Source organism: Aptenodytes forsteri, unplaced genomic scaffold (assembly GCF_000699145.1).
Source record: "Aptenodytes forsteri isolate BGI_AS27 unplaced genomic scaffold, ASM69914v1 Scaffold119, whole genome shotgun sequence".
Taxonomy (NCBI): Eukaryota; Metazoa; Chordata; class Aves; order Sphenisciformes; family Spheniscidae; genus Aptenodytes; species Aptenodytes forsteri.
In genome coordinates this window covers 5,311,801-5,336,503 of record NW_008796165.1, presented here as the reverse complement: position 1 = coordinate 5,336,503, position 24,703 = coordinate 5,311,801, and the positions used below count along the sequence as shown (strand labels likewise).

General features: G+C 50.6%; 3 protein-coding genes across 3 annotated transcripts in view; 2 read left to right on the top strand and 1 right to left on the bottom strand.

Moving 5' to 3' along the window:
• LOC103905599 (vitamin D3 hydroxylase-associated protein) overlaps positions 1-2,180 on the top strand; it is a 14,333-nt gene extending 12,153 nt beyond the window's left edge. Inside the window, exons 13-15 of the mRNA XM_009287321.2 lie at positions 443-551; positions 1,448-1,593; positions 1,903-2,180. Of these exons, the coding sequence (XP_009285596.1) occupies positions 443-551; positions 1,448-1,593; positions 1,903-2,031 (384 nt within the window). The 3' untranslated portion in view covers positions 2,032-2,180. The remainder of the gene's footprint in view (positions 1-442; positions 552-1,447; positions 1,594-1,902) is intronic.
• Positions 2,181-8,700: 6,520 nt separating this feature from the next.
• On the top strand, positions 8,701-19,475 carry LOC103905598 (vitamin D3 hydroxylase-associated protein). Its single transcript, XM_009287320.1, has 15 exons — positions 8,701-8,910; positions 10,274-10,387; positions 10,729-10,872; positions 12,652-12,785; positions 13,176-13,382; positions 13,861-13,901; positions 14,121-14,245; positions 14,855-14,980; positions 15,824-15,921; positions 16,103-16,202; positions 17,077-17,120; positions 17,586-17,625; positions 18,101-18,209; positions 18,562-18,707; positions 19,350-19,475. Exons 1-15 carry the CDS (start codon positions 8,701-8,703, stop codon positions 19,473-19,475), a joined length of 1,764 nt encoding a protein of 587 aa, XP_009285595.1.
• Positions 19,476-20,515: 1,040 nt separating this feature from the next.
• NSUN4 (NOP2/Sun RNA methyltransferase family member 4) overlaps positions 20,516-24,703 on the bottom strand; it is a 5,338-nt gene continuing 1,150 nt past the window's right edge. Inside the window, exons 2-6 of the mRNA XM_009287470.1 lie at positions 23,636-24,066; positions 23,318-23,472; positions 22,998-23,152; positions 22,195-22,319; positions 20,516-20,943 (exon numbers count right to left, since the gene is read on the bottom strand). Of these exons, the coding sequence (XP_009285745.1) occupies positions 20,670-20,943; positions 22,195-22,319; positions 22,998-23,152; positions 23,318-23,472; positions 23,636-24,066 (1,140 nt within the window). The 3' untranslated portion in view covers positions 20,516-20,669. The remainder of the gene's footprint in view (positions 20,944-22,194; positions 22,320-22,997; positions 23,153-23,317; positions 23,473-23,635; positions 24,067-24,703) is intronic.

The window sequence follows — 24,703 nt, the reverse complement described above, 5'->3', positions numbered from 1 at the left end:
TTGGACGGGGCTCTGAGCAACCTGATCTAGTAGAAGATGTCCCTGCCCACGGCAGGGGGGTTGGGCTAGATGACGTTTAGAGGTCCCTTCCAACCCAAACTATTCTATGATTCTATGATTCTATGATTGTTGACCTCCATTCAATAAAATTCAAAGACAAAACTGTTCATAGGAAGGATTGGGTTAATACTCGAATAAATCAACTCTGAAATGCCCACCTAGCATTAATGTCTAGGTCTGGGCAGCACATGGTACTCTGACAGGAAACCTAAGGGTGGAAGAACAAAGTCCATTGGCTCTTTCAAAGCACAGCTCAGATTTCATTTGATTTTTCAGTTGTATCCAGGAAAGATTTTTTCCTCCTTTTCTTATGCTGTAGGCATTGATCTGCCACTGCTGTCTAACAGACGTTGTTTGTCATCTCCTCTGTCTTTCCTTCTAGGTTTACCGCACTGAATTCATTGCTAAATGGAGGAAGCTAAGGCTGGATGTGATTCTTTGTCCTGTGCTGGGGCCAGCCTTTAATCATGGCTACGCTGGGAAGCTATTTGGTAATCTCCATTGAGGTGTCTCTGGATGTATCCATGGTGGTGTTTGTGGGCAGAGCTGGAGCAAGAGCAAGATATTTTGGTCTCTTGGACATTCCCTAAACCATGTGCGGTGCTTGGTCTTCCCTCTGGGGAAGAAAGCAAAGGAGAGGTCCCCTCTGGGCGGGTCTTCTCATGCCCCCACTTCATTGGAGCTGCAGGTGTTTGGATTATTATGGGGCAGCAATTAGTGGCACATCTGTCCCAGTCATTCATGGGTGAGTTTCCCCTGCATTGTCTGTCCTGTAGAAAGCCCAAGAGCTACTCTTGCAGCCAAGAGTGGCTGTAAGGATAGTTGTCAGAGGGCTGGTAGACCTTAGTACAAGGCCAGGCTCTTCTGGATGTGGCCATCTTACATTTCCCAAGACTTTGCAAACAGCAGAAAGGCTTGTTGCCTGTGACTTGCAAAAAAAGGCAATTTTTTTATAGCTTCCAGCAAACAGTCAGGGTCCTCCATCTCTCTAGCAATGGCCCTTTGGGATCCAAAATCCCCAAGATGGTGTTACAGAGCTGGACATCTGGATTATCTTGAAAAGAGAGCTGGGATTTCTCCCTGGGGTATGGGACACATAGATGCAGACCCTGAATCAGATCAAATACTCCTATCTGTCTCTTCCAGAGCAGATCTAACCTCCACCTAATGACAGGTGAAGGCATGGGTGTCTTTCTGTTCTCAGCAGCCATGTGGCCCTCAAACCTCTCCATCAAAAGTCCCTTTGAAAGCAGCACATTTTCATGGTCTCTTCAGGTCCAGCAACTCCAGTCTACAATTCCTGCAACCCAAATTATCATCCAAAAGTCATTGCTGGCCCAGCACATTAAATTTTGCCATTTTGCATGTTCTGTGTGATCTTTTCCAGCTGCGACCTCCTATACCAATTTATACAATGTCTTAAACTTCCCTGCTGGGGTGGTGCCGGTCAGCACGGTCACAAGAGCCGACGAAGAAGAACTGAAGCATTACCGAGGGCACTACGGAGACCCTTGGGATAAAAGGCTGAAAGAGGTCAGTGGGGAAAGAGCTTAGGTCTTAGCAGAAGGTTGTGACTGGCACGGTGACACCTCTGGCACATTGTCCCAAGGCTTGTCTACATCTCCTGATGAGAGTGGGAGCTTGTTTACTAATGCAGTTTGCATACATCATGTTATTACCCTGCATGTGGTGCAGCTAGGCTGGTGTACATCAGCCTGACAACTGTCCCCTTGCATGTCTTCCTTTGCCTTCTCTTCCTACAATGTCAAAAGACAGCATTCCAACTTGTGCCTCCCCAGGTGCTCTGGTGCTCTGACTCAGCACCATGCTTAATTTTTGCAGGCTGTGGAAGGAGCCATGGGGCTGCCAGTGGCTGTCCAATGCGTGGCTCTGCCATGGCAGGAGGAGCTGTGCCTTCGCTTCATGAAGGAGGTGGAGACACTTGCCCACGGCACGAAGAGAAATGTGTGATTTCTGGGAACCTACCTTCACTATGATGTCTTTTCATTCCCTGCCCTTCACTCCAGCCACCTTCCACCTGATGCACAAAGCAAAGTAGATAGCAACCTGCAGACTCTGAACCACCGTTTCAATAAACTGGCAATAAATGCTGTTTAAAAATAGTCAGCAAAAATCTCATCTCTGTCCAAATTGTCCTTCTTCGTTAGAGTTAAATTGAGTAAAAAAAACAAAAGAAAGGAACGAGAGTTAATGGTGGACCAAAGGAGTCCAACAACTATAGTGTAACAACACCTGTTTCATGATATGAGACCGAAGAGCTGTTTACCCCAACATTTTACTCCCAACAGCAGGCAGGAGCAGATGTTTGTGGGAGAGTATAACCTGGTAAGTGCAGGATTCCCTCTCTGGCTGTGCCATTGGTTGGCTAAGAGACTTTTTGGCAAAGACTTGCAGTCAACCCATCATTTTTAATAGCTGCCAAGAAAGCTCTCCTTCATGAACTTTTTGGGCCCCTTCCTGAACTCATTTACTCTCTTGATCTCCACACCATCTGGTGACAGTGGGCTCTGCAGTTTAATTGTGCAGTGGGTAGTGAAAAGCTTAATTTTCTTTGTTTAGGCATAAGCTGTGAGAAATGGTAACTGGTCTGCCTTCACTCCTGTTCCTCATTGTTTCTTCCAGTTAAGCAATGGGAAAAGAAGGTTGGGGATTTTTTATCGCCTATAAGCACTTGAGGGGAAAACTGAGTTTAAGCATTTCTGTGACTACGTGTAGACCATTTGCACTGTTTGGTGCTTCCAACCTCACTGTGACAATTGTGTACTGTTTCTTGACCTGTCCTTCACTCTCAAGGTGGAAGAAGAGGCTGGAAGGGAAGGTGGGAGTGATGGAGGAGACCGAAATGCTTTGAATAAGCAAGTGTGCCTTTAAACAAGGCATCAATGTTAGCGATGATCCATGCCTTCTCCAAGCCTGCATATCTCTCCAGGCACGGGGGCTGGAGGCAGTATTTCCCCAACAGGAGGAGAGAGCCACAGGGCCAAGGGGTGACACCGCTCTGGTTATTTATCTGCCTCCCTGGGGCCGCACAGGGATGCCGCAGTCATTCAGCAACCTCGCATGGTCACAAGCAGGTCTGAGTCACACAGTGAGTCCTGGCTCCTCCGCCTGACTCACCATCCTCTGTTCAGCACAGAGCAGGGAGAAGCTCCATGGCACAGCCCTGCTCCCAGAAGATGCCCTGCCTCTGCAGGACTGCTGCTGGGTGGCACCAGCCACAGAGCTCCAGCCTGATGGGATTCTGCCAAATGACCGTGACTATCTCAGGCCAAGGAGCAAAGGATTTTTAGCTGTCCTCTCATAGGGAAGATGGGACCTGACCATTAAACAGGTAACCTGCCCAGGTAGCATTCCTGGCTAGATGTGAACATGCACAGACCTTGTTTTGCAAGGACACTGTCCTTTCCTCGTGTATCCCTCCATATCTTTGCAAGGCTGAATGAAGTGAAAGGGTCCTATTTCTAAAAGGAAATTCTCCACGCACACTTGCACTCTGCATTCTAGCTGCTCTTTGTGGGTGGCTCTGGAAGGGATTTACTGTTCCTCCCACTCTCCCCTCTCCTGCCACCAGCCAGTCATTAGATCTCAGGATCCTGCAGCATTAACTCCCAGGACCCAGCACCAAAAGGGAAGTTCTCGCTATGATCCAGCAGATACTGAAGCAGAGTCCATGGGTGCTCTCAGCCCTGGTCTGCAGCTTAGCCAAAGCTCTCCTGACACTGAAGTGGATGAGGTGGAGAGATGTGCAGAAGAAGATGGATGAGCCATGGGGGAAACAAGATACAGGTTTGGACCAGATGTAGGGGTCTGTTCAGGAATTTAAAGAGCAGGTAAGTGCCTCAGCTTGGCAGAGAGCAAAGCACCTTCCTGAGTAAAATTCAGGGTCCTTCTCAAGAAGGTTGCCCATGATGTCAGTTGGCATTGCCGCATAAATGGGGGGGGGGAGGTGGAGAGGGTGATGGTGAGAGCAGTTTGGTGAACTCAGGCACCGAAACTCAAGGAGGGAGAGGCATTTAGTAGGGCATAACTTTAGGTTTGCAGGAGAGTTCTCCCTCCAGACCTCCTCCAGGCTGGAGAGGTGATGTCAGCTCCTTCCCACACCCACCAGCACAGTGCCGCTGTGTTTCGAACCCTTCCGTGGCTCCTTCACCGTAAGCTGTTGGCTCAGGCTGTGCAGCCCTTGCAGACCTGCACTGTGTGTTTGCAGAGTGCTTGTCCAGCTGCCTGGTGCTGACCAAAGTCCAGGCTTTGGTCTCTCTCAGAGAATTAGGTAGAAATGCTGCTTGGGCCAAAAGGGCTTTGTTTCTACTAGTTTCTCTCATCTCCAGCACAATATCCTGGCTGCGGTCTTTGGTTTGATCTTTCCTTCTTCCTCCTGATTTTAATAAGAATTTTAATCTGCTCTCCTCAACCCATATTTCATTCTGTGGCCAGATAAGTAACTGAGCAAGGTTGAAAGGTTGAGTCATCAGACAATCCAGCTTTTTTATTTGGTTTTACTTTATTTTGCAGGGTTTTTTCTTTAGTTTGCAGGTTAGACTTTGTATAGTCACAACATCAGGAGCAAATAAAACTCTCTAGAAGAACTGATATCAGCAGAACATGAGTTGTTAGGACAGCTCAGTCGGCCTCTTACAGTATCCGAAGCAAACAGAGCTCTCTGGTGTAACAGAAAGTGGCAGAGGGCATTAGAGACATGAACGTCCCCAGGATCCCAGACATTCATTTCAAACAAGTTTCAAGGGAGGAGGTAGTTGAAGTAGCTAAAAGCAAATATTTAAAAAATAGGTGAAATGAAACACCTTGACATAGCAAGGCTCACCCTTGAAACACAAAAATGCAGGAATTAGGTTTGGTACACCTTTCACTCTGAAACAGCTGTTAGCTGCACAAATCCTCATCTCTCCAAGCATGGTCTCAATCTGCTCTTTTCTTTTTTTTTTTTTCTTTCTTCTCCCCCTCCCCCCCCCTTACTGTTCTCCTACTTTGCACTCAAATCACCTGGCTTCCCTCCTGCCCTGTTTGCCCATGGTGAGACCAGTGAAAAGCCCAACTTCTGCTGTAAGCTTTGTGCCCAGACATGGAGCAGCTGGGAACATCTCAGTCCTTCACCATCAGGGTGCTGAAGTCTCTGCTGTCACTCGGTAGGGACAGATGTGTGCAAGACACCAGGCATGATGGAAGAAATAGGAATGCTCCTGGACTTCTGGTGAAGAACTAACAGCTCTCTGCAGCATCTTTGCTGGTGGTGTCTGCCTTGCTGGAGAAGTTGTAAGTAGGATCCATACAACCCACTTGGCTATGGAAAGGCCCAAGGAAGATAGTGCAATACCCACAAAAGCAGGAAAGATGTAGGGACGGTCAGGAGAGAAAGCAGCCCCTGCTGTCAGAGGTGTGAGGGTTGGTATGGGAGGTTTCTCTCCCCATCCTATTGCAGTTTATTCAGGGAGAGCCAACAGGGTCCTGGCTGAGCAACGCGAAAAAGGGTTGATAGAAGCAAACCCTCACCTCTCAACTGATGTTCTTGGTGGTTGAAAAGGTGCAGATTAAGTAGTGGCAAGTTTCTTAGCAGCTGTTATGTTCTGTGAGTGTTGGTGGAGTTGGACTGGAATTGAGGAAAGTCTCATGCTTCCAATAGGTATTCCAGGCTGAAATGAGTCAGAAACTGGAGAGTTCCCAGAAAACATTTATTCAGCTCTCTGAGCCAACTGGAACAACTTCTCCAGAGGGGACCAGCCCATTTCACTGTGATTTCAGCATTTTGTGAAATGTCTTTAAAATTCTTTCAGAGCAGTGTAGTTAACAGACCTCGTTTTGTAAATTGTTTTGGAAAAGTGCATCAGAGTGTTTGGTTCCAAAAACATGAACATGAGATACAATTGTCAGGATTTATTCTTTGTCATTTTAATCAAAATGGAGTCAAAGCTGACTTAAAAATAATTATTACCAATTTAGAGGGAAGACAGTTTAGTTATAGAAAATTTCTGTCAAAACCCAGCCTGCTTGAGAGCTGAAGGTGTTGGATGGAGTGTGATGGCAGTAAGTCAGAGCAGTTTTGCTTTTGCAAGCAAAGACGGTGCAGCTCTTGCTGGGGACAGGAGTGGGCTGTCTGAGTTGGTCTGACTGCCTGTTTTCTGTGGTGGTCCAAAATGAAGGAGATGTCATGGATGCCACAATGAAATCCCAGACCAGCTGCTACGGGCTGACTCTTCTTGTGAAAAGGGTCTTGGCTTTCATCTTAACTCCACTGGTAAGTTTGACCTTGGATCTGGATCAATTCAGGTGAGAAAAACATTGCAAAATTGTTGCACTTGGCCTTGGCTGTTTAGTGCGCACCAGTGCAATGTGGAGGAGTGAACACTGACCCATGAGTCAGGCAGGTCTGTCTCCTCTGCTATGGACTTGAGATTTGACTTGGGACATCCCTTTGCTTCCCTGCCTCGGTTTCCCCGTGGGGACAGTGGTCTCTTTCTCAGCAGACTTTTCTCTCAAGCACCCCTTGCTCCCTTTTGCCTAGATGTGGGTCCACATAAAGCCACCCACTGTGACCCAGCCCATCCACCTCCGTGCAGCTGCTCCCCTCTGTGGCAGGGACTATTTTAATTTCATATGGCTCTTGGAGTGCCTCAGCAGATCTACTTGGAGGGTGCAAAACAGGCTTGGATTTTGAAACCATCCCAGTCCTGAGGGCGGATTCAACCTTCACTCCCTCCAGTCACTCCCCACTGCCTGTGTCCCTGCTGCAGGCTGTGGTAGGAGCCATGGGGGCTGCCCGTGGCCATGCTGTGTGTGGCCTTGCAGTGGCAGGAGGAGCCATACCTCCGGTTCATGAAGGAGGTGGAGATGCTCGCACATTGATGGGGAAAGGGGCTTCCTCAGCAGCATCCGGCCACCTGGAAATGCAGCTGCGTCTGCTGATACAACCTGCCCTTTTTCAAAGGGCAGTCAGTCCGGACACAGATGGCTCTGTTTCCGTTAAACATTTGCCGAGCATCTAAAGGGCAGGATCGGAGCACAGGTCCTAGTGCGCAAGCGGATGGGGGAAGCCAATGCCCTGACACTTCCCAGCACAGGGTAAAAAACCTCCCACATCTGCTCAGCCCATCATAGAGGTTATGTTGCTGTCACATAGGCAAAGAGCCCACCTCTGCCTCGGGAAGCCCTTGCACGGATTCCCGCAGGCTGGGAGAGGGCTGGGTATTGCTGTGTGCTGACCCTGTTCACATGCGCCTTCCGGAGGCACCTGCTGCAGCCGGCACCATGGGGCAGGAGCAGGAGCTGGATGGGCTGCAGGCCTGTCCCCGTGCCGCTGCTCTCGTAAAACCAGCAGTGCCTTAGCTGAGGAGGCATCCTCTGAGCAAGGGTGCCACTGAAAGGGAACACAGTAAAAGGCCAGCTTAATTTGTTACCACGTAGCTAACTGCTGTCAGCTCCAGACTGTTTCTTAGAGGACGCCAAAGCCAATTTTATTCAGAGTCCTTCATAAATTTCCCCAGTTAAGAACAAAGAGAAGAACATTCCCTGCTGACACAAACTGTTTCAGAAAACAACAGTGAACTCTTATAACTGCTAAGAATGGACATGACAATGAATGAAAAATCAAGCATTAGAGGACTACCCAGCCCTAATGGGAGAAGGCTCTTCACCTTCCTTTCCATATCCAGTTCCACATTCTGTTGGAGCAGGATCAGGCTCTGGGCCTCTGGCCATCAAGTGTAACCCTGCAAAATTTTGTAATGTGCAATCTAGCTGCCCAAAAACCTTTTTCAAGGTGGGACCTGTAGGAGGACCCACCATCCAAAACCAGCAGAGAAGATCACAGACAGACCATAGCATTTGTTTTGGGGCTGATGTTGGCTGGGTTGTTGCCTTCAGCTCAGTGCATGGTTCTTGTGTGCTTGTAGTGAGAGGCATCTGTGCTGGAAAGACCTCAGACGCTAGCTGTCCCAATGTCTGTTGGAAATAGTTTGCTTCTGGCCTGCAACCCTGTGGGATTTTCCACTCCTAAGGCAGTATCAGCGAGCTCTGTCATGGGGTGGAACAGCCTCTCCTTCTGGTGCATGCAGACATCATGGCAGTGCTGAGCCCTACCCCACAGGCCTCCTGAAACAGCCTCTGGCCACCATGGGAGCAGCATAGGCTAAGGGATTTGGTGAGCAAGTGGGTACCCCACAGCTGTGCATCCTCTCGTCATACCATTCCCAGTCCCTGTGCAGGGAAGTCTTGTGATTTCAAGCTGTTTTTTCCCCTTCTCCCATTGTCCTCTCAGGCTACACAGGAAATAGGAGAGCAGCTATTTCCTTGCTTCTTTTGTTCAGCAGATCCCACAGCCCTTCCTCCCCAGTGGAGAACTTCCCGCAGTCCAGAAAGCCCCTATAAACCCGACACCCCAAGGTTCACTGGCCAAACTTCACCTTTTCCATTTCCTGGTCAATCATTCTCCGCTGCACGCTCCACTGAAGGCAGCTTTGCAGAGGTCAGCTTTGGACTTACAAACTATTTGCTGACCTGAGGCAGTGGTGCTGGGAGGAGGGACAGGCCTGGGGAGGCAGGGAAGGTCTCCTGCTCCTGCCTTGCTTTTCTTTCTCACTCCATCCCCAGAGACCAGAAAGCCACGTTATGGTCCAGCAACAGCTGAGACAGCTCCTGCCAGAGAAGGAGGTGGATCCTTCTGCTGCCCTCGCCCTGCTCTGTGGCTCGGCGGCAGCTGTGGTGGTCTGGAAATGGCTGGGCAAAAGGCAGATCCAGAAGAAAATGGAAGAGGCTCGGAGCACCCGGGATGAGGGTGTGAAGAAAATGGCAAAGGCTGTCCAGCAGTTCAGGGAGCAGGTAACCTGTCCTTCTGGGGGGTCTGAGTCCCACCAGTGTGTCTGCTGATGTTGTTCTTCAGCTCCTCCTTCCAGTTCATGCCTCCGTAGCTTTTATAACGAGGAGCCCAGGGGAGATGTGCCAGTAGCCCTCAACAAGAGGAAAGGCTGCCTTGGGAGGAAGGGAGATCACTGCTCTCCTCAAGCTGGATGAGATGCTGTGGGAGTCTATAGCCAGGGAGATGTGAATTACTCACTGGGAAGAGGTTTTGGACAACACAGGTGGTGAAGCACTGGACCTTCATTGATCCAAAACCCAGTTCTTTTGGGATCTAGAAATGTCTCTTGCCTCTATGGGTAGAAGCAAGAAAGCTTTTTCCTCTTCCTAACTCTAAGTTTACACATCTGTCCACACCCCTATGTCTTTGTCTCTCAAACCTGGCTTCTGGATGGCTCTTGGAGAGTCTTCAAAAGAGTTTTCACTAGGGTTCCCAGCAAGTGAGACCTCCCAGCCCAGCAGGCTGCCCAGAAGATGCTTGGCCTAACTTAACACTAATGAAGCACAGGGCATTCAGCATCCCCTGGGAGCAACCGGGACACAACATGGGGATGAATGAGGCAGGCACCAGTGGCCCTGAATTCCTACTGCAACACTGATTTCTAACCACCTTTCCTTCCTGCTCCATTCGCTTCTGAGTAGGTACTGGTTAAATCAGCTCATGTTTACACAGGTAACGTACCTGGAGATAAAGCATACCAGCTACAAGTGGTACATATCTTTACAACCTTTTTTCTTAAATACATATATCTATAAGTGTGATATAAAACCTTAAAAAATGCTGGTGGCACTGAGAACTGCCAGTTCACCTGAGTAGACCTTACCCACCTGTGAGTCCCTACTGATTTCTTTGCAGTTTGCTGGACTTCAGCTATTAGATGTTTGTCCTCAGACCAGGCTGACCCACACTGCCTGTACCCATTCTGAGGGATGAAGGGCCAGCCTGAGACCTGTGTTCAAGGACTTTGGTACCTTCTGCCCAGGCTGGTGTTTGCTCAGCTGAGATTACCTCTTGGTCAGTGGGTAAGCCCCCCAGTGCCAGGAGGAAGGCTCTGATGTGAGGCATTGCATTGTCCTCTGCTGCAGTGGATGGATGAAGCTCTTCTACACCTTCAGAGACAGCTGAGCTCCTGTGTTTGCGCCACGTTCATGACATCCAAACTCATGATGAAATACTCAGCAGCTCAAGGTCTGAACCCTCACATGCAGGGTCTGCCTTTCCAGCAAGCTCTGTTGATAACATTGGCAAAACTTGAGACTTATCCCCTCTGAGCCAAAGGGTAACTGGAGCTGCTGTCCTGGCATCCCCTTCATCTTCCCCTTGCAGGTCTCCAGTGTCCAGAAGGACACCATCCTGTCCCTGCCCCTGCTGGAACTCACTGGGAGACTGCAGGAAGGGTCTCTGTCCCCTAAGACTGTCCTCTACACCTACTTAGAGAAGGTGAGTGCCTGTCCACAGTGTGATGGGCAAATCACTTATGTTCTCCATGCCATGGTGTGTGGGCTGGTGGCTGAGAAGACTTGTTGGAGTCTTATGACGAGTCTTTAATATAGCAGATATCAGGAGAAAGATATGAAAAGGGAGGGGTCTCTCTGTCTCCTGGGTCAGACCCATCGCTGGACAGTCCTTTGAGATGGCTTGAGCTGGGATGCTCTGGGGAGGGGGTTACCATTCATGCCAAGCCACTAGCCCTTGTTTTGAAGATCCAGGTAGCTACTGAATGCAGCTGTGTAACAATGCTGTTCTTAACTAACACCTGTTCCTCCACATGTCCGGCAAAGGCCCTGGAAGTGACCCAGCAGACAAACTGCTTGCGACATTTTATCCCAGAGTGTGAGGAGCAGCTCCAGGAAATACAACGGCAAAGGGAGAAAGGGCTGCTCTATGGCATCCCTGTCAGCATCAAGGATCACATTGGCCACAAGGTGCTTCCCTTTGTGCCGGTGAAGTGTCCCATCGTGAGCTGGGCTGGGTGGTGAAGTGGTGGGACACAGAATGGGGAAGGGGCCCGATCCCTCCCTGCTTACACCACAGGAAGCCTGTCTGAGTCTGAGCCTGTGGCCCCACATCTCATTGCAGCTGCAACCCTGGCAGTTAGAAGCCTTCATCAGCAAAAAAACAAGGGGTGAATAGTTATACACCCAGATGATTTCTTCTCTGATACATGAGACAGCACAGGCTAGGCTACATGGTCGTTTGGGCCATAACTCAGACTTCTACTCAGAGGTTTGCAGTATCAGGGATAAGAACATGGCTCAGCTTCTAGAAAGTCATTAGTAGCAGGAACCGTTAACCTCGAATCCCTGTTGTGCTGTAGCCTGGCCACTGAGCCCCTTAGCAAAGAGCCTGTGCATGAGACACACCAGGGACCCCCTCACAGACAAGCCCTGATGAGGACTGACCACACACTCCTGAGCTGAATTTGTTAGGCAGTCTCCTCCATGTTGACTTACCAACACAGTTAAGAGGGCTCTAAGCCCAAAGCAAGCCCCAAACATCAAGACTAACTGGAAAAGGATCACACTGTGTTTGCCTGGGATGTATATTCCCTCCCTGAACATCCACTGGTGGCTTCACTTGGACAGCAGGACACTGGGTTTGATCCTGAGCTAGTGCACCTATGGAGTTGCATCTGGGTCAGGGGAGAGAAATAGCATGGAAAAGAGCAAGAACAGCTTCAGGAGAAGCCTTAACCCTGTAAGTGCTTGGCAGCCCTCTGCCAAGGATGAAAGGAGAGGAAGTCCTTGGTCCTTCATGCAAGGGCTTGCAAGGGAGTTGGTTAGTACACACCCGCCCACCCCCCCGCGAGCTAGTGCACCTATGGAGTTGCATCTGGGTCAGGGGAGAGAAATAGCATGGAAAAGAGCAAGAACAGCTTCAGGAGAAGCCTTAACCCTGTAAGTGCTTGGCAGCCCTCTGCCAAGGATGAAAGGAGAGGAAGTCCTTGGTCCTTCATGCAAGGGCTTGCAAGGGAGTTGGTTAGTACACACCCGCCCACCCCCCCGCGGACACCAGATCGTCCTTCCAAAACTGCAGGGGACTCAGAGGTTTGCAGTATCAGGGATAAGAACATGGCTCAGCTTCTAGAAAGTCATTAGTAGCAGGAACCGTTAACCTCGAATCCCTGTTGTGCTGTAGCCTGGCCACTGAGCCCCTTAGCAAAGAGCCTGTGCATGAGACACACCAGGGACCCCCTCACAGACAAGCCCTGATGAGGACTGACCACACACTCCTGAGCTGAATTTGTTAGGCAGTCTCCTCCATGTTGACTTACCAACACAGTTAAGAGGGCTCTAAGCCCAAAGCAAGCCCCAAACATCAAGACTAACTGGAAAAGGATCACACTGTGTTTGCCTGGGATGTATATTCCCTCCCTGAATATCCACTGGTGGCTTCACTTGGACAGCAGGACACTGGGTTTGATCCTGAGCTAGTGCACCTATGGAGTTGCATCTGGGTCAGGGGAGAGAAATAGCATGGAAAAGAGCAAGAACAGCTTCAGGAGAAGCCTTAACCCTGTAAGTGCTTGGCAGCCCTCTGCCAAGGATGAAAGGAGAGGAAGTCCTTGGTCCTTCATGCAAGGGCTTGCAAGGGAGTTGGTTAGTACACACCCGCCCACCCCCCCGCAAAGGGGACACCAGATCGTCCTTCCAAAATTGCAGGGGAACTGCGCTGACTGTGTCTGTTGTCACTTCTCTCTGCAGGGGCATCTGTCGACCTGTGGGCTTGTGCAACACCTGGGCACTCTGGTGCAGGAAGACAGTGTCCTAGTCAAGGTTTTGAAGAGACAGGGGGCCATCCCATTTGCAATGACCAACGTGCCGCAATCCCTCTTCAAGTAACATACATCATTAGAAATCTTTCCTCTGCTTGTGCTTCTGAAGCTAAAACCCAGCCTGTAGGTCCTGGGACAGGCTCCTTCCTGTCTCCTGAGGTGTTGCCTGGACGAGTCCCCCTTCCATCACCTGCCAACAATCTCAGTTCAACTGAAAATAGCTTTCAGATAAGATTAAGAGGAAAAAAGCCTACCATGACATAAGAGAAATCAAGTGCACTTGTGCTTGGGAGGGAGAGCGGAGGCTTATGGGAATAAACCATGTCCCGACGGATTTACAGGATGGAAGGATGGGGTTGGCTATGCCACATAAGCTCACTGCAAGGTAGAGCCTACAAACTTAAGGCATTAGGCTGTTCCTGACAGCCCGCTTGCTGGTTTTCTTCTCCCCAGCTATGACTGCAGCAATCCCATCTTCGGCCAGACCTTGAACCCCTTCAACCACCAGAAGAGCCCCGGGGGCTCCTCAGGAGGGGAGGGAGCTCTGATCGCAGGGGGAGGCTCCATCCTGGGCATCGGCTCAGACATCGGTGGCAGCATCCGCCTGCCATCTAGCTTCTGCGGGCTGTGCGGGCTCAAACCCACGGCCGAAAGGCTCAGGTAGGTTCTGGGGTCTGCCCTTCCCACCCTGCAAGGAGCCTGCTAATTGTCAAACTCAGCAGAAGGGGCAAGGTACTCAGTGAGTACTTGGCGGGAAAAGAGAGGACAGTTTCTTAAGGCTGGCTTGCTTTGCTCAAAACCTCTCCCAAGAGGCAACGTTGTTAAGTTTTGTGGGGAAATGGCCATGTTTCATTGTAAGTCTGGCCTGGAGTTAAAAGGAAAGGGGGGCTAAAATGTTTAAATAATGCCAAAATGGAGCATTTTTGGTTAAACCAAAACTAAGATTTGTTGGAGTTTAGGTTTTTTTTTTTTTCATTTTGACTAAAATTTTCTGTTTCACATGACTCAAATCAAATACTTTTAATAATTTCCTTCTGGTTCGGGTCCTGAACTGAAGACCCCACTATGCTATTCAAACGTTTTGGGACTATCTCACCATTACTGAAATGACAATATACTTCTCTGTCTTTTCCCACAGCCTGTCTGGAGTGAGTAGCCCAGTCAGTGGGATCCTGGCAGGTACATGAATTTTTAATTGCTTTTCTCTATATGCTGTGAACAGTCTTATGTCCTCCTCCAGGCCTGAGGAGACAACCAAGATCTGTCCGGAGTCCATCTGAAACATCCCACCTCATTGCCTGACCATCCCTTGCAGCCAACGTGGCCGTGCAGAGGGGTGGACCAGTGTTTGGCACACCCATTTGCTTAATGTGCACGTTTGCTCTCGTCCCACTCCAGTTCCTTGCACGCTGGGGCCGATGGCGAGGGACGTGGACAGCCTGGCCCTGTGCATGAAGGCGCTGCTCTGCCAGGATATGTTCCAGCTGGACCCCACCGTGCCCCCCATCCCCTTCGATGAGGAGGTGAGTCCTTAAGTCAGCAAGCCCCAGTTCTTTTGAGGGTGCTGCACACTCAATGTATGCATTCTTTAAGGGTCCAGTTATCTTTACAGTACTGGTTTCCAGTAACTTGTTAGCTCTTTTTGAGAGCACAGTTCATAATTATTAGAAAAAAACAGGTTAATAAGTAGTTGTCCTTTCTGCCTTCTCAGTTGGCGTGTGTTTTATCAGATTGAGAGACACCAGAAAAGCATGGGGAGGAAGGCAACACCCGGAACAAAAAGCTGGAGATTTTTAGGGGAAGATGAGACAGGATTGGAAACTCCTGCAGCAAATCTCTTGACTGAGGACATTTCCTTTCTCTCTGCAGCAGAAGAATTTCAGTTTTTCCACCTCCATCCTTTGTAGCAATGGTTGAATCTACTGGTCTTGAGTGGCTGTGCTCTATTTGAAGGGAGGGATGAAGAGGAGGCTGGAGAAAAAGGCGAGGGTAGACGTATAAGCAGCAAACCAGAAAATTAGTTACTCCCTAACATCTGGAGCTTTTATCCCCTTCTGCAGTGGGCTTCAGCATGGGGGCGGTCCTACCCCCAGCAGGGTTGGAAATGCTTAACTGGTGGCTCTTTGCTCCAGGTGTACTCCAGCTCTGCTCCCCTGCGGGTCGGGTACTACGACACAGACGGCTACTTCCCACTGCCCCCTTGCATGCGGCGGGTGGTGTGGGAAACCAGGGGGGCTCTGCAGGCAGCCGGGCACCAGGTGAGCACAACCACCCCACGCTCTTCTCCCCAAGGTGTCCCCAGCTTTGCTCCTCACTGCTGAAATCACCCTTCAGAGACCAGACATAGCCCCCAAGCCCAGCAGTGGGATAAATGACCTACCAGAGGTACAGGATTAAGTTACTACAGCCATGTAACACAATGCAGGCACATGCCTACCCGGGGTAGCAGTGCATCTCATGGGGAAACAGCACTAGCAATTAGTGAGCTTGTACCTCCAAGGGGCCAGGGGTATAACGAATCCATCTCTAATCAAGTGGCTGTGGTCCACACCAGACGACAGCATCCATAAAGTGCTGCATTTGACTCTGGAAGGTTGCCCCGGCATTTTCTAGGTCTGCTGTTCCCCAGCAGGGCTCTGAGAGGTGTTTTTCCTCTTCCTTCCCAATGTCCATGGAGACTTCTGTCCTTCCTGGACCACTGAGGGAAAAGGACTGTGAGACATGGGATGGGAAACACCTTTCTCTCCCTGTGGAAACATGCTAGTGGTGCTCTTCATAGCAAAGTGAGTCCATGTCTGAGCAGGTGTCAATTCTGCTGGGACGGGTGGGAAACTGGTGCAGTTTCTGGCTCTGCCAGTCACTGCCTGGAGCAGGATGGAGGAGAAAAAAGCTCTGGAGAGATCTCAGAGCTGAGCCAAAGGGCCGTTAGGGAGGAATAAACCCACGGGGAGGTGCCTGGGCTTGTAAAGCATTGAACCGGGGCCTCCGTTGGTGTGTGGAGCCCAGGGAGATGCTGCTCTGCCTTTGAAGTACATCCACAGTCAGACCTTGGAAATTATTCACATCCCTAGGCTGCCACATAATCTTGTGTTTTGGTGCAGCTGGTGCCCTTTTCTCCACCTCGGATCCACTATGTCATGACTGAACTGTTTTTGAAGACCTTTTTTGCTGATGGAGGCCGTGCTTGGTTGGACGTGTTGTAAGTAGGAGCCTTCTGGCAGCAGTGCTGTAAAACACCTCCATCCCCACGCCCATGAGCATGAGCACAACACACAGGCAAAACGAGACCACTTCTCCCACCCCAAACAGGAGATACTCAGGTTTCTGAGAAAGGGCAAACAGCTTCTCTGGCATGATCCCCTCCTCTTGTCATCTCTCAGCACAGGAGATATTGTAGATCCAAGCTTGAAATCACAGGTGAATTGCTGCAAGATCCCGAGTCTGGGGAAGAAGCTGCTGGCTCTGATTCTTAAACCTCTGGTAAGTCCCTGGCCTCAGGCTCAAAGCAGAGTGGTGTCAGCAAGGGCTTGAGATGCTTGAAAGCGTGATGGTACTGAGAGGCATTCTATTCTTTTTAAATAGAAACACTGGGATTTCAGGCCCAGGCACATGCTATCACTTTGGAAGGTCTTTTCTAGACCCTTGCTGGGATTTATCCAGTGCAAAGGGAAATGAGAGAAGGACTAGCCAAGAGCTGTAAAAGACTAACGCAGAGCCCACAGCAAGTCGTTCTTCAAATGCTAGACCTAGTGGTGCCCAGTTTCCTACAGGTTCCTGTGTTGGGATTACTGCACCAGGGGACTCAAGTTCGAAGCTCTGTCCCTGTGTTGGAGGCCTCCCAAAGATCACATCTTCATGGGGATTCCTGGTGATTAATAAGGGCTGGTCCTCACTATAGCCCTTTCACCAGGTGAGCATGATTTGTAGGGCTTCTCTCCTCCATCCTCCATTTTCCTGCCTCTCTGTCCAGTTGGGCTGTTCTCAGCTGACAGGATCAAAAAGGTAGCAGTGAGTGGGAGGCAATCAAAGTGCTTGTAGAGGTCTTGTTTCTGTGAGATACCAAGCTAAAAAATGTTTGATTTAACAAAAATAATGAAAGGCGACTTGGTTCAAGTCAGTGCATTCCTCTGTGAGCAGGAAATATTGGGCTGTAAGAAACAAATTGGGAACCAACAACCAGAAGGTGGAAGCAAAGTTAAATCAGAACCATGAGGAGCATTTTTAATCATCATCATTCACCCTCAGTGCAGCATCCCCAGGGACGGAGGCAGGACGGGACCGGGGGTTTCCCGGGATGACACAAGTTACCGCACCCCCATGTCTTGTCCCTAACAGGAACCTCTTGCCTTTCCAGTTTCCCCGCCTGGCTGACTATCTGAGCGCCTTGGGTGGAATGAGGTAAGATGGCATCGTCCCCAGGGATGTCCATGAAAATGAACGGTACCTGCTCCTCTAAGTGTCCATGGTGGGGGGACTGGATTCACAACAGGCTCTGACCTGCTCTCTGCAGGGGCTGTCCCTCCACCCTGGACATGGCTTCAGCCTTTAGGAACACATCTCCCCAGTGTTGCACTGCCCCTAGTGTTATCCTGAAAGGATTGAGGGACTTGGATGGATAAGGTCATACAGGAAGCCTGTGGCAGAGATCAGTACTAGACCCAGGCTCACAAGAGAAACCTTCTCTCTACCACTTCCAGACATTTGTTGCTTAATTGCTTGGCCAAATGCCAAAGGAAACTTAAAACAACACATCTTTCAGAATTTGTCTAAAGTAATCACCAGGGCTTATCAACCTGGAGGATTGTTTAAGCAATTCCTCCTCCTCTTAAAGCTTAAAAATGTTGCTACAATTTCCACTTGCAGATCAGTGAAGGAGATGTGGAATCATCACCATCAAATAGAGGTATGTTTTGAGGACTTTTCTCTCTGGCATCATGCTACAAGCTGAGGCTTTATGGCAAGTGCCAGGTCGGGAGGGTCATCAGTTAGGAAAGGGGTTGTGCAGGGGAGTGCTGGGGAGGAGACAAGATGGAGGGAAAGGCACAAAAGAGAGACAGGAATGGGGTAGATGGGCTTTTGGGTCAATCCAGCCAGGACTTTATTGGTTGATGCCCAAATGCCCACATTTGACGGTCCCAGCACAATGAAGGCTGTCCTGGGAGTGGGGACGGCTAAAGAGGGACCTTTCCAATTCCTGGCCACAGTCTGGCCAGGTGCTGTGGAGACAGACACTTACGCGCTCCCCTGCCTCTTCCCTCGAGCACCACTGCCTGCTGCTGCCTCCTTGGCCATGCCAGAGCCTGGTGCATAACTTGGAGAAGCCGAGATGCTCCAGGCATGGATGCGGCCTCCATGTCATCTCCCCTCTCCTCCCCAAGGCATACCGCACCGAGTTCATTGCCCGGTGGAGGGAACTCCGGCTGGACGTTGTGCTGTGCCCTGTCCTGGGGCCTGCCTTCACCACGGGATACCCTGGGAAACTCCTCAGTAAGTGAGTCTGGGACCTTCCCAGGAGGGCAAAGGGCCACAGTGGTTGACACCGGACAGAAACGTCCATTACCATGGAGCTTCACCGCCCACCGAAGCATTTTATGGGCATTAGGAAGGAAAAATAATTACCATAGAGCTATCTGAGCAGATGGAGACAGACACATGGATGAAGTGATCTGATGGCAGTTGTTTCTTGCAGTAGAACTTGGACCTGCAGATGACCAGCCCTGTGCAATCTCTCCTCCCAGCAGCGGCTGGTTCTCAGGGGCTTCAGTGAACATGTAATGTGTAAGTTTGAAGGAAGACAGGAGGCTGTGACTACCTGCATTCTCTCTTCTGCTTCTCTTAGCTGCCATCTCCTCCACGATGCTGTACAATGTCTTGAACTTCCCCGCTGGGGTTGTACCTGTCAGCACGGTGACAGAAGCGGATGAGGAAGACCTAAAGCTTTACCAAGGATGGTGTGATGACCCCTGGGACCGGACGCTGAAACAGGTATGCAACATGGGAAGTGGTGGAGCAGAGACTGCTGATGGATGTTCAAGTCATAGTTTCACTGAAATCAGGGGCTCCTAAATGTCTCCATCAATACAGGCACAGTGCAAAAAAAATCACCTCTTCTTTATATACCCCTTGCAAATCCCCTTTCTCCCAAGCCCCAAAAAACATGTCACTAAGCTTTGGGGGAACTGGGGGAGCACCCCCAGGCTGGATTATAGGCTGAAACCAGAAAGGAGCCATGCGGCAAGGCTTCTTTGAGTAGGTCCTTGTGACAGCCACAGCCCACAGCACTGCACTGCACTTTCCTCCTGCTCCGTGACGCCTTCACCAGGCCCAGGCTGTCAGCGGAGCATGGATCAGGAATGGGGATGCTGAAGTAAAAGGGATCTGGCTGCAAGACAGCTCAAAGCAGAGCTGGCTGGGGGGTGGGGGTGCCTTAAACACGCTGCCCAAGATTTGGCAACCATTTCTATCACGAGAATGTGCCCCAACATGCTAACGCTGCTTGTGTGGCAGGGCTCAGCCTCCAACCTCCCCACTCTCTGGGACGAGCCACGTGCCTAAACCAAGTTTCCAAAAGCTGCTGGAGGTCTGAGCCCCCCATGTAACCCCTCACCACTTGTGCCCCCGCTGCAGGCTGTGGCAGGAGCCGTGGGGCTGCCCGTGGCTGTGCAGTGCGTAGCCTTGCCGTGGCGGGAGGAGCTGTGCCTCCGGTTGATGAAGGAGGTGGAGACCCTCAGTCATGAGAAGAGAGCGGCATAGCCTCCACGGTCCCACACCCACAGGGCCAGAGGCGAGGCGAAAGGGACAGCGCTGCATGACTTCTCTTTTGCAATCGGCAGTGCAGAGATTACAGTGAGGAGGGAAGGAGAAAGGAAAAGCCGTTTCCCGACCCCCCTCCTTGCCAATAAGCACGGATCCTGTAAGGAACCAAGATGCCATGCAGAGGGCAGGACTGGCTTAAGCTGGGTTCAAATGATGATAAACCTATGAACTGCACCTTCCTGGAAGGATGGACATGGATGGGGGTTCACCCTCATTTTCATCTATGCTGCCTCTTGCAGAAGCAGGGTGATGCTGAGAGAAAAGGATTACAAAAGCTCAATAGTATTTTCTTGCTGGCACTGGAGTAACAACTATGGGCTGCCCTGTAAGGAATACAGCCATGTCTACCCTCCCCATCGCTGTATTTTGCTCACAAAAATAAAAATGTCGCTATTAAGCAATTCTTATCATAAACTCCAGTAATCCTTCGCTGATGACTATGATTATATGAATGCACAGTTATTACTCAAAATCATACAAACACCTTCCCACTGGACATTAAATGGCATCTAGCATGGGAGCATTCACACCTTCCCTCTCAACCACAGCTTTCCTGTCCGTGAGGGATGGCAACAGTCACTGGCCTTTCCACAGCACGAAGCTCTTTCCACCACCAGATCTCGAGCATCCCAAGCACATTTCTAACCTCACAGCAGGGGCATCCTTAAGTACCTCTTATTTCGGGACCTCAGGCTGCTCTTTCTGAAGGTAGGAGATAAGCAGAGACAGATGCAACTCGATTATGCAGATGGTGAGATCTGGGACAGAAAGGCTGAGATCCCCAGGTGGTTTTTGTTAACCCAAACCTGCTCATGTAGGATCAAAACAGTCAGACAGGAGGGAGAGAGCAGCATCCACATAGGGCTATTTACCCCGTTCCGAGACGGATGGATAAATCACTCCCTCTGATAAGACCTCTCTCTTTCCTAGATTAAACACCTCAGTCTCAAACAGATAAATATTCAGGAGACTCCACAGCAGGTCTTTCTCATTTATTCTCTACATCTGCATTAAAAAAGCAGACTTCCTTTGGGACATTTTAAAAAGAAAAATAAATATAAAGCAGTTTTGCTTTCCCTGGAAATTTTGGGCTATTTCCTGATAGCCGGCAGACATAGTCTGTTGCCCCTTCTACATCCGACGTAATTTGCAGAAATACATAGGTCCAAAGTTGGCTGTGAGGTGAGGCAGAACAAGCTCCCCCAGCCGGCAACCCGAGAAGAAGGAAAACGTGTCCTGGAAGAGCATCCGAAAGTAGCTCAAGTCCTCAACGTGGATACTGATGTTAAACTGGGTTTCTGCAATTTCTACCGCTCTCTCGATCACATACTCATTCTGCAGCGGGGAGAGGGAGCACGTAGAATACACCACCTCTCCTCCTGGCTTGGTAGCGAGGATCCCAGCCCTGCAGGCAAGATGAACACACACACCGTCACGGGAAGAAGAGGACTGTGTGGGACACCAGCATTCCCACCCACCAAAATCGGGAAGCTACCATGTAACTCGTAGGAGGTGAGAGACAAATCTCCTTGAACTCCAGAGGCGCAGCAGTCTCACTGTGTCACTGCAACTTGAGGACTGTTTTAGACCAGGGCAGTATGGGTCAAATAGATGCTTAGACTGGTAAAGTACTTAATATGGAGAGATGTGGAGGAATGGCTGATTCAGCAAGGCCACGATCTGGTATCGCTGAGCAACCCATGTATCAAAAAGTAACTAAGACATGCTAACACAGCAGGATGACCACCGGGACTTTCCCGGACAGAACAAAGAACAATGGGGCCGGGTAAACAACTGTAACGAAACTGTATCTAGGAGATGAAGTAAGCGGCTAACATGTCCTGCTGCCAACCGCCAATCGAGTAGAAGCAATAAGCGCGTGGACAGTAACTTTAACCCAATCATAGCTTATAATTGAGCGCGTGTACAGCTGTAATTAACCAACCATAGGTTGTTATGGTGCCTATAGTAGATAACTATATAAACCCTGTTATATGCATGAATAAAGGCGAATGACCATACTCATATTGGGATCCGTCATTACTCCGGAATCGCAACTCCCGCTCCGCCGTCGACACTGAACAAGGGGAAACTCCGACAGAGAGATGCTACTGGAGAGCAGCTGGAAGGAGTAATCCTGCACTCACCCCCAAGGGAATGGGATAAGAGTATGTACAGGGGAAGAGGCTCTCGCAGTTCAAGCGCTGCCATGGGACTCTAATCTGTTTCCTTATTGCCCCAGCTCACAGTCAGCCCATCCAGCCTTCCCAGCGAAATGGGGTGACAAAGCGCCCCCATGTCCTCCCATGTGCCAGGAGATGTGGACACTCGGGAATCCTCCAGGGCTGACCGCCAGGACCCGGGAGATCATCACACAGGACAACACTATACCCATCCTGTTCCTTAGAACCTCCTCCCTACCCCCTATAGCTACTGCTGGGGACAGGAAGGACATTTGATCTGACTGAGAACATTTGCAGCTTCTTACCCTTACTGTGATTTGATGTGTTCAGCTATTGCCATTCCAGAAAACTACACATGGTTTCCACATTTCCCAGTCAGGGACACATAAAGTAAGAAGAGGTTTCAGCGCTGGCCATGGAGAGCTGCTACCGTAATGCAAATAGCGTCAAAACACAGCATCGAGCTCACTCACATCAGCAGCTGCAGCTGCAGCATGGGCATCATCTGACGCTCCTTGGTTCGTCTTCTGTGGAAGATGTTGTTGTCGTCCTCCATGACAGAGTGCCTATCCGTCGTGCAGGGCACATCCACCAGCACCTGCAGCAGCAGAGGTCCTGCATCAGTCCTGGGCCCAGGTCAAGCTCAGCGAGTCTCCTAGTGCAACCTGGCCCTTGCCCAACCCCTCCACTCCTCAGTACCTTGCCTAACTGGTCCTGCCCGAGCGCAGGTCTGCACCCACACTGAACTGTAACTTGTCTGGCTGCTTTTGCATTTTGGGAATGTGTAAATAGACACAGAAATGGTGGATAACATCACGCTCTCACACGTGTCCTCATTTAACGTTTCTACTCCGTGTGTCTTCCTGGTAGGCGTTATTGCAGCGCCTACGGCTGCAACCATGCACGGCCAGAGCTCCTGCAGTGACGCCTCCTGGTGTAACAAACCCAGCTGCCGTGGCTGGACACGGCTGAGAAACAAGAATTATCTAATCTTCACATTTAACCCCTTCCAGGTGATGGATTAGAACAGGATTTTAAGGGGTATTACACAGGTAAATAAAGGTGCAACTCCAAATGCCCATATGCACCGGATCCTGCAGGAAGGGTATAGCAGGAGGAAATATTACTCCATATGTGGCTTAGTCTTCTCTCTTTCTCTGCATTTAAGATTATGGAAAACTATACAATTATACTGTAGGATAAGCTGCTGTCTTCCTCTGAAACAGGAGGAAAGTGAACTAGATGGGTTTATCTTCACCGGCTCCCAATCACCTACCTTATGGAAAGTGCCACCTTCCAGCTGCTCCCAGTCCCTTCCGTCGCAGGACGTGACACTCACAGTTTCCCTGATTTCTTTGGGAACGTAGCTATGGAGAATCTGGTACAGCCTCTTTGTCCGGGAAATGGAGATGTCGTTGGCTGCCAGATGCCCTGAGAGGACAGAACAGGCACACTGGGAATGTCACTCTTGCAAAAAGACAACCGATGCCCAACTCTTATAACCAGAAATGATTAACGGTCAGACATTAATGGGGACAGCACACTCGTGCAGCCCTGTTTTAAGCACAGGGACATGGGACACCCACCTCCACTTACCACAAACCCCAGTCTGCAGCAGAGCCAGAGTCTTGCCACCCGGAGCCGCACAGAGGTCGAGGACAAAGTCATCCGGCTGCACGTTGAGCGCCAGGACGGGCAGGAGAGATGCTGCGTCCATGAGATAATAGTCGAGGAGCCCCAGCGTGTCCGGCCTGGAAATCACCAGTTTGCGTAAAAAAAGCAAAGGTGCAAGGGGAAAAGAAAACAGCAGCTGGAAGTGAGGATGGGGACGTACAGAAGCGGCGGCTGCTCACACACGTGCAGCCCCCGAGGCTGGCAATGACAGCCGGGGGTCTGTCCTAGGGGATGTCTCACCGTGCAGGGCGAAAGCGCGTGATGTCGCCCCTGGGGAAGGTGTAACACTTGATGTTGGAGCTGACGGAGGCACAAAGCAGTGGTGACATCTCTGCCTGCGTCATCGTCTCTGCCTGCATCACTGTCCTGCCCTCGCCAGACCCCTCCTGGAACCTGCTTTCCCCTCTACCCGCTTCCTCCGCAGCTGCACCCCGCTGCGATCGCTGTGCCTTTTTGGGGGCTTCAGAAACAAAATCAGTGGCATTCTGCAGCTCCAGCTCCCGGGCAACATGGTCGACAGGAGAGAAGTTGTTGAGGAGGGCGCCGTACTTCTGCTCGCAGAGCAGGCCGGCGCGGACAGAGGGCCACAGGTCCTTCAGCTGCAGGCTGTAGTTCACATCGAAGTGGTGCAGGGCCAGCCGCGTGGGTGGGATGCGGGGGGCCGTGGCAGCCTTGGGGGAAAAAATATTGGAGATGTCAAAAGACAAAATATCTCGACATCCCAGTGCCCCCCCCAGCCTCAACGTTTTTCCAGGAGAATCCAGTGCCGGGTTCTGTGCTGCCAAAAGTCCCTGGGGCCTTTCTGCAGCCCCAGAATGTGACTGCGCCTCCGACACCCATGGGCTGGTGGTCCCCTGGGGAGGGTTCAGGACCGGGAATGGCTGAATGGGGCTGGGGACATGGGGTGGGCACGCAAGTTGGGGAACGGCTGTGTAAAGAGTGGTGTAATGGGGGTGCAATGGGTGAGGGGGTGCTATAGGGCGCAGCGAGAGGTGCAAGGGGGTGAAATGAGGAGATGAGAGGGGTGCAATAGCAATGTAACCGGGGTAAAATGGGGAGGTAGAGGGGGTGCAAAGGGTGCAACGAGGCGTGGAACAGGGACAGAAGAGGCATAAGGAAGGTGGGATGGGGGAGAGGAGAGATAGGAAGGGGTGCAGCGGAGGCAAGAGGAGACAAGGCAGGGGGCAGCAGGGAAACTATCGAAAGAAGGTAAGATGGGCTGCGGGGGGAGAAAGGGGGTGCAACGGGGCGCAGAAGGGCTAGCGGGGAGAAAAGCGGGGGTACAACGCAGTACAAGGGGGGAAAGGG

What these genes read in the sequence shown, in the direction of transcription:
- LOC103905598 (XM_009287320.1), top strand. Translation starts at nt 8,701, where the DNA reads ATGGTCCAGCAACAGCTGAGACAGCTCCTGCCAGAGAAGGAGGTGGAT. An exon ending in TCCAGCAGTTCAGGGAGCAG is followed by an intron (nt 8,911 to 10,273) that starts GTAACCTGTCCT and finishes TTCCCCTTGCAG; the next exon opens with GTCTCCAGTGTCCAGAAGGA. An exon ending in CCCACGGCCGAAAGGCTCAG is followed by an intron (nt 13,383 to 13,860) that starts GTAGGTTCTGGG and finishes CTTTTCCCACAG; the next exon opens with CCTGTCTGGAGTGAGTAGCC.